At 36.8% G+C, this 9,344-nt stretch overlaps 1 protein-coding gene across 1 annotated transcript in view; it reads left to right on the top strand.

Moving 5' to 3' along the window:
* LOC109823728 (serine/threonine-protein kinase HT1-like) overlaps nt 250–9,344 on the top strand; it is an 11,261-nt gene continuing 2,166 nt past the window's right edge. The window contains exons 1-3 of the mRNA XM_020390084.1: nt 250–573; nt 716–848; nt 994–1,189. Of these exons, the coding sequence (XP_020245673.1) occupies nt 437–573; nt 716–848; nt 994–1,189 (466 nt within the window). The 5' untranslated portion in view covers nt 250–436. The remainder of the gene's footprint in view (nt 574–715; nt 849–993; nt 1,190–9,344) is intronic.

Below are 9,344 nucleotides of genomic sequence, written 5' to 3'. Positions count from 1 at the left end.
GTGATGAGATCGGATCTTCCTCCTCCTCATCGTTAAACAAAAAAAAAAAAAAAAAAAAACTAAAGGATGAAAGAAGCAGTGGGAGAGGTGAAAGTCAATCCGCACCCTCTTTCTCATCTCATCTCTCTCCTCCTCCTCGATCTAAATCGCGCCGCAATCTGGCTGCCCAAACTGGAACTCTCTTTCTCTAGCTGGCTCCCAAAATTGAGGGCGAAAGAGAGAAGCCCCTGTGTGTGTATGTATCGCGCTGCCTGAATTCTTCGAAGGGGAGGGGAGGGGGGGCCGGGACAAGAACGCGAGCATGGCGATCGGTCAGGACGATGATGTGGGAGCGGGGGCGTTGTCCTTCTGAGATCATCCCGTCCCTCTTCGAGGTTGGCCATGGGGATGCTTAGATGGTAGATCTTGTTCCTCGTCGCTAGCTCTTATTACAGAGATGATGATGGATTCTGGAAGTGGTTTCTTCTCCATTGATGAGCCCAGCTTAGATCCCAAGTGGCTCATTGATCCCAAGCTTCTCTTCGTCGGCCCCAGGATCGGGGAAGGCGCCCATGCCAAGGTTTACGAGGGCAAGTAAGTTTTTTTTTTTTCCTTTCTTTCTTTCTCCCTGTAGACACGATTCGGGGTTGGAATTGATGCTGGTGGTTCTAATTACTCGCTTGTTTGCTTGTTTTGTTTGCTTGCTTGCCGCTTCACTCCCTCTCTCTCTGTCTAGGTACAAGAACCAGAATGTTGCCATCAAGATCGTGCACAAAGGAGACACCCCTGAGGAGGTGACCAAGAGGGAGGGTAGGTTCATGAGGGAGGTCTCCATGCTCACCAAAGTCCAGCACAAGAATCTTGTTAAGGTTTGTTTGTGTTTTCCCTCCTTATATTGATCCCGATGGGGCTGTTTCTTCTTCTTTTATTCTGTACATAAATGCGTACAGGTGGTAGTGCTTGATCTGTTGTTGTAACTACCCTTATTTATTTTTTCTTCTTTTCGCTGCGCAGTTCATCGGAGCTTGCAAGGAGCCTGTAATGGTTGTTGTTACCGAACTCCTGCTCGGAGGATCCCTGCGCAAGTACATGCTGAATATGAGGCCGCGGAGCTTGGAGCCTCGTGTGGCCGTTGGGTTTGCTTTGGATATTGCTCGGGCGATGGAATGTTTGCATTCCCACGGGATCATCCACCGAGATCTGAAGCCTGGTAAAATTCCTTCATTAAGCTTGGGATTTATGCATTTTAACGGATTTAGCGCGGCCTTTGGACTTGTACCTCACTTTATTTGGTTTGCAAGTGTGGCTGCGGATGGAAAATTGCACCTTCTCGAATTCCCCGGCCCCGCTCATGGGTTTTCATTTGCCGACTCTTGCTGAGATGCATATACCTTTCATTCTTCTTCTTTAGAAGGAAGATGCAACTCTAAAATGCTTGCTGGTCAACCATCCCTCTGGCCTTGAACCGCGTATTAAATCGCAATGTTTCAGTTTATGGCAAGTCGGGAAGCCCGTCGTACCCCTAAAATGAGGAGATCACAATTTCTCTTTACCTATATGGAAAGCCTGTCCATATAATTTCTCTCACTGTGAAGCAATTCCTTTTATTGCAATTTCTCAAGTTCAAATTAATTTATCGGCATTACTACGAAAATTAATGCAGACGTTCTGCGCTTTAGATTTTCAAATTAAAACTCAGTTGGAAAGGGAGTAGATGATAGATAACTGTTACAACCTAGAAGAGAGGGATCTAATACTAGAGTAAGGACTACGAGCGAGGTTTGAGAGTTACTGTTGGGCGGCTACTTGAAGCCACCTGCAATTTGGCTTATGTGCGAGCATACCACAATCTTACCTCCTCTTTAGATAAATATCTCATAATGAATTTTCTTCATCTTGTTGGATTTTCTATCCTTTATACTGTGATTTTTTCTTTCACCCCTTTGTTGGATATAGGGATATCTGAATGTGGGTAAGCACATAAAGCTTTTTGAAAGGAAGTGGAAGATGGATATTTGTCTTAGAAGTGAGAGAGCTAATTCTAGAGTAAGGAGTGCAAGTGAATGAGGCTTGAAAGTTTCTGTTGGGCAGCAGCTTGGAACGACGTACAATTTGGCTTATGTGCATAAACACCACAATGTTTCACTACCTTCTGGGATAATATCTCGTGCGGAATTTTTTTTCATCTAGTTGAATATGCCATCCTTTATACTTGTGATTTTCCAGTCACCCTATGTTGGATATTAGGATATTTCAATGCGAATAGCACATAAACCTTTTTGGAAAGGATGTAGAAGATAGATAACTGTTACAAAAGTGGAAGATCTACTATTAGAGCAAGGATTACGAGTGAGGTCTGAAAGTTTTTGATGTGCAGCAACTTGGAGCGTCTTACAATTTGGCTTGTATGCCATAACACAATGTTTCACTACCTTTGTCGCATGTAAGGGTATTTCAATATGGGTAGCATGTTGACCTTTTCGAAAAGGAACTAGAGAATAGATAATTGTTATAACTTAGAAGTGAGAGATCTAATACTAGAGTAAGGACTACGAGTGAGGTCTGAAAGTTTTTGTTGGACAACACTTGGAGCGGCTTACATTTTAGTACAAAACTACCACAGTGTTTCACCAACTTTATAGAAAAATATCATATACTGAAAAAAAAATATTTCTTCTAGTTGGGATGTTTTATCCTTTATACTATGATTTTTCCGTTACCCCTTTGTTGCATGTAAGGATATTTCAATATGGGTAGCACATGAACCTTTTTTGGACAACATTAACTGCTATTTTAGTCTATAACCCATTTGTTATGTCCATCTTGTTTCATCTTCTTTATCGCTTAACCCTGAGAAAATTCAAACAAAATCATGAGTCAGCTAAACAAGTAAAATAATGAGAAAGTTTAAAAGGATGAAAGAAAGAAAGAACTCGTCACAACTTACCCTGTGGAGGAGGAGAAAGAACTGTTCAAAATCATGTCCCGAAGGAGGAAGATGAGTGCTGAACTCTTCTTTTCTTGTTTCTCTGTATTCAAATCTCCTTGCCAAGTTTTCGCCTTTTGCATAACCGTCACAAGCGATGTTGAAATTTCATTTTATTGTTTTAAAACTACCTGTAAAATTTCTGATCTCTCAACACTCAACAAAAACCAGTTTTGATATCTCAACTTGTAAGCCTGTGTTGAAAGATTATTATTTTTGGCCGTTTAATCTTCTGATGTTTTTATTAGATCTATTTTGGAAATTTGTAATGGGACTAATGTTGTCATTTGGGTGAAAGAGATTTGCTTCTTCTTTAGTTCACGAGGGACGGGGATAAAAAAGTTGAAAGCGAAAACCTCAAAGTTGAATTCCTATGATTTGTTCATTTATATCTAACCTCAGTTCAAAATTTTCCCCTTAGACCCTAGCGAATCAAGAAAACAATCCAAAGAAAAGTAATATGATAAATTGTCTGCTTGACTTTGTAGGATCTGAAATAGATACACTTGAACATTAGAGGGGGGGGTGAATAGTATTCTTTTAAAATTTATGCAAAGTATATTATAAATTGCAAAGAAAAATGGCATTCTCAGAAATTCACAATCACAAACACAAGGATTTATACTGGTTCCACCAATCCGGTATACATCCAGTCCCCAAGCAAATCTCGCTTGAGAGTTTTCACTATGATTTTGAATAAACTTACAAAATCAAACTCAAACCTGACCAATTTGCAAGTCCCTGCAAATTACAACATCAATTGACAAACACCTTGCCAATTTGAACACAAATCTCTAAACCATAAACCGAGAGAACCTTTCTTTGAAGCAATGTACAATTCCAATCCTATAAGCCTTGATATAGATGTGAATGTATAACAGTGGCTTATCAATCTTTTTAACTCTCTGAATATTGCCTAAATAAGCTCTAAGAATGATAGGAACAAAGGCAATATCAGAAACTCTCTTTTATAAAAAAATAGATTGAAAAACTAAAAGTTTAGAGAGTTAATTTGCACAATATGTGAGTCTTATAAGTGTAAAACTTGGTTGTTGTTTTCTGATGTTTAAACCTATTTATAGCCTCTGAAATGACATAATTTTAAACCCAATTAACGTCCACAAAACGGCTATAAACAGTCACTTATTTAAAACCTGAAATCTAGAAAAACTGCATCTGTAGTCGACTACAAGTCATAGTAGTCGACTACACTGAGTCTAAACAGACTCTGTGAAGTCAGAAAATTGCTTAGTAGTCGACTACAAGGCATAGTAGTCGACTACACTGTAAACTCAAATTCTGGAATTTTTCTTTTCAGTATTTTGACTGTAACTTTCTCATCCGATATCAGAATGAGGTGATTTAAGATTTGTTGGAAAGCTCTTGAAGAGACCTACAACTTTGATCTTTTGGGTTTTTCCAGATTCTAATTGATAACGGGTATAAATGAAATGTTTTAAGACTCACTCAATATCTATAAACTCTAATGGCTAACATAGGAGATTTCTATTGTTAACCAACACACTAAGCATGTGTTAGTGTGTTATAACACTATATGTGTGTGTATGTGTGAGTGATCAAGGCTTGTACAAATTTTTAAGCAAAGAAAATATAAAATTACATTTAGACAATAAAGTATATCTTCTTCTTTGCTTCATTTTGCCTTGAACTCATCTATGTCTTGAGTATCTCTTTGAATATAATTATTGATATAGCTCTGATACTGCAAAACAAATATTAGCACATAATACACACAACATATAATATTTGTTATCATCAAAATAAACTAATCTTGGGGTCAAGATTCCTAACAGACTTCATCCGTAAGGGCAAAAGGTCAAGGTGGGATCAGGTACCTGTTGTATCCATATCTAAATCCGATCAGCTTTAAAGGTATCCAGACCCAAACTAAACCCACCATGCACAAAAGTATCCTAACCTGATCCACTTATTCATAGATGACATTTAAATACTTGTTGGTACTTTCAGAAATTCACAAGTTATAGTATTTGCGAAGAAAAAGAAACCGAAACTATCAGTTTCACTTGCAATCTAATATTTGTTAACAAAAGAAGAACTGCCGTATTAGAGTATGAGTCTATAGTTCACCCAAACAAAGGCAACTTTTAATCCTGTGTTTATATTGGATGAATTAGCTTATAAAAATCTCAAGAGACGTGTGTCTTAAATTTAGAGTCGGATTTGTGTTGGATTCAAGTATGTCCAGGTCCAAACCCGATGAGCTTTCAGATGGGAATTTAAATCCAACTCCATTGCAATATCTTTAAATTCAAGAGATATGGCTGTAACACTATGCTACTTCTTCCACTTTGTATTATGAAAGCGCCAGATAGTTTAACGTGCCTCTATGGGAAGAAGTTGAAATCTCAGAGTGACATGGAAGCTAACCTGTAATCTCCTAAAAGTTGAAGAGACTGTCTCTTTCTTCTGGACACAGGCAAATTATCAGAATACTGTAATTCCTTATATCTTGATTGGACCATTGGTTTATTTGTGTTTTCTATTATTGTTTGCTATTTAGATCATGGATATGATCTAAGCTAGTGCTCCTTCTTGTGGATGAAATCAAACATGAAGGTAGGCAGATAGAATGCTGATAGAACTTAGAAGCACCGATGCTACTGGTATCTGCACATCATCCAGAAATATGTTTAACTATAACTTCGTCGGAAGAAAGAATGTTGGATCACTTTCGTAGATTGGAGCTTGCTAATGCTTTCATGAGCTCTAACAGGAGTGTAAGGGATTAAATCCAGTGAAACGGAGTGACTGCTAACGTCTGCATAGATTGGCTTGAGAAACAGCACCTGGTTCACTTAGTATTGGTCTGTCGGCCTTACATGTCTTGCACTCGAATTATTTGGCAAACAAGACTTTCTTCATCTACTAATATACAAATTTGAATAAGTGTTGATTTTTCAAGTAATAAAGCATGGTTCACTTGGTTTTGGCAACATATATGATGTAAATTTAGCTTCAGTGTATCTATCTAAAGATTCTAAATACACTTTCTAGAAAAAAATATAGTCATTTTTAAAAACCTAGTACTGATGTGGGAATGTTAGCAAGATATGCTTGCTAGAATAACTAAATATGATACTTTTTTCATAAAGAATAACTTCACTAACTTAAAACTATGTATAAATCATAAATTTTATAATTACCTATACCTTCACGAATCGTCACTTAAAGAAGGGCATAGTTACAAAATAACTCATGAATAGAAGGTCATATCCGGATTCTATGTTACCATGGTACTTCTATCATGAAGCCGTACACACAAGGGACATGTTCCCTTACCCAAACTTCATGGACACTCCTTGGATATATGCATATGTTCATTCAGGCGTGTACTCAATTATATGATATATGTTTTAGTTTAGAACACTTGCCATACATGTTTTGGACGTATATCCTACACTTCATATCCGTTCTTGAAACTTGTTAGAGTGTGGGTTGGGTTTGTTTCAGCTCATACTCAAGTTCAAAAGTAGGGTCTAAAGGGGCTGTTTTAGTGTCTATTTCAAAAACGAGCAACTTCCAATTTATAATAATCAACATAATAAAAGAACCTTAAAAATGTGATGAGAATTTTAATTCTAATAATACACAAGTTGAAAATAATAATGATCTTATGTAAATTATTTATATTGATACATACATGCAGTCATGTCCCCATACACGTAATTTTAAAATTTTTCCGTATCTCGTACCCGCACCCATAGCGATACCCACATTAGTACCCGTTTCTATGCAACTTAGTTTGGAATTATGCAGTGGGTAAGGAGAAATATGTTGTTTGGTAAAAACTCAAGGATTTAAATGCTAAAACCTTTTGATTAAGAGTAGTTATCTATGTCTCGATGTGTTAATGCTTATATCGAAACACTTACGCCTGAACAAGGTGAAGCTCATATGGGAGTTAAAAGCACAAGCTTCATATATTTTCCCTTTTCATTATGATTAGTAAAAGATATTATGATCGTTTAATAGAATCTAGGTTAGCGAGGTTTCATACTAAAGCATATGCTTCCAAACACAAAGCTTGAACTATAAGCATCGGACCAAATTCTGTAGTATACTTCATAGTGTTAAACAAGCTTTAAAAACATGCTGATAATTTGTATATGGTTGACACTAAAACTTCATGCATCTGATGGTGGGAGATGGGATTTGGCTTCACAGCATAAGTTTCTTACCGAGGACTTAATGTGTTGAAACAAATCTTAAATTCACCAAATTGTAATAGAACTTTTTTTTGGTACATCTTTATAAAATTTGTAGTTTTAGATGAAAATGATCATATCCTGATGATATAAAGAAATGTCCTAGCAGTATGAAGGACATAGTTTGATAAGTGCCTTTGTATCAGAGACTTCACATAAGGTGTTGGATACAATTCCAAGGAGTATCTAACAGGCATCCATGCTAAATAAGCATTAATTTATTCCTTATGGCCCCGTTTGGCAAAGGGTTAATGAAGAGGGGTTAAAAAGAAGGATTAATATACTTAGCCCATTTGATAATCCGAAGGACTAAATTATTAACCCGTTAAATAAGTTTTATTTTAGCCCTTATGATCAGTTTTAGTGTTTGGGAATAACAATGATTTTGACTATTTTCTTCATAATTAGAAGGGTTAACTCTTATTCCATCTAAATAGGAGTATTAGTAAACCCCTCATTTTGAGGGGTTAACTCATTTTAACCCCTCTAGAGGGGTTAACTTAACCCTTCTATATTTTTTATGTTTGACAAATTATGGAGGGTTAACTCACTTTAACCCTTATATAAATTTGTTGTGTTTGGCAGGTTAAGAAGGGGTTAAGTCTCCTTAACCCCTCACTTAACCCTTTGCCAAACGGTACCTATGGGGATATTTGGATTTATTCCATGCCTGTGATATTTTAGCCGTATATCCTATTAGCTATAACGTGTCTCCAACAATCTTTCTGAAATTAGTGATGCAGGGTGATCGTTAGCCGTTGATCAAGGAATTTCTAGATTTACTAGTATCTTTGTTATTTTAATAATATTTGATGTAATCTCCAATTTTAGGTAAAGATCTCATTAGGATTAGATTTTAGATTGTTAGGATCTTTGAGATTTATTTTGTTAGAGATTTTATCTTTGCTTCCTTTTTATTAGGATTTGGTTAGGATTTGATTTACTTTCCAGGTTTAGTTTTTTTCTATAAATAATATTGTAGTCCTCCATAAAGGATTAAGATGTGAAATTTGTTATCATGTGAAGTGCTAAAATTATGACATGTGGAGTGTCGTGATGCCCTTGGGTCTGAGGCCTTTCTTTTATCCTAGCCCTGCAATTATAATATCCTTCAACAAAAAGTCACTGCTGAAACATCTTAGCCATTTATCCTCTCAACAAAAGATCGCCATCATTCAATTATATCAAAAGAAACCTAAAAGCCCAAAAGGTGGAGTACGGTTCGTGGGTGAACATTAACCCAGTGCGCTATTCAACTCAGTAACTTTCTTGTTGTTCGTGATGGATTACAACACCATTCCGCCAAGTTGTCACCGATTTTCTTGTTGTTCGTGATGGATTACAACACCATTCCGCCAAGTTGTCACCGATTTCTTGTCCCCAAATCGTAGCCCTCGCGTCGTTCCCCATCAATTAGCTTTCCACCTTCTTATAAATAAGGACTTTTCAACTACTTCCAGAGACTTTCACCGTGGCTGTTCACTGTTTAGTACTATATCTTTTATCAATGAGAATATTCCATCTCTGAGAACAGCACCTGTTTACTGTTTTTGCTTACAAAGAGATGCCTTGTAGCAAATTCCATCTTCCTCCTTGTAGATCAGTCTAGGCACATTTTGGAGTACTATATCTTTTATCAATGAGAATATTCCATCTCTGAGAACAACACCTGTTTACTGTTTTTGCTTATAAATAGATGCCTTGTAGCAAATTCCATCTTCCTCCTTGTAGATCAGTCTAGGCACATTTTGGAGAATTGGCTCTCACTTACGTAACCTGAATTCTCTGCTCATAAATTTAGGTTTTATCATTTACCAAATTGGTTTCATGAGCAAACCTATTAGTTTCCCTTGCTTGTGTTGCCTGCCTACTCAGGAAGCAGAGATTGGGTGATAGACAGTTGTAAGATGTGATCAAATGTCTTGAGCTTATCAATTTCAATTTGGATTAGGTAGCAGGCTCCTTTATCAGTAAGGAATGGATTAGAGGATTATTGGTTATGTAGTTTCCAATATTATAACCATCAGATTACTTACTGCATCTTGGTTCATTTTTCAAATGCCTGTGAGCTTTTCAAAAGGCTGCCCTACACCTCAAATTTTTTAGAGATAAGATTTCAGCCTTCTCGTGTA

The sequence above is a fragment of the Asparagus officinalis genome, chromosome 9 (genome assembly GCF_001876935.1).
Source record: "Asparagus officinalis chromosome 9, Aspof.V1, whole genome shotgun sequence".
Lineage (NCBI taxonomy): Eukaryota > Viridiplantae > Streptophyta > Magnoliopsida > Asparagales > Asparagaceae > Asparagus > Asparagus officinalis.
This window is presented reverse-complemented; position numbering and strand designations above follow the sequence as displayed.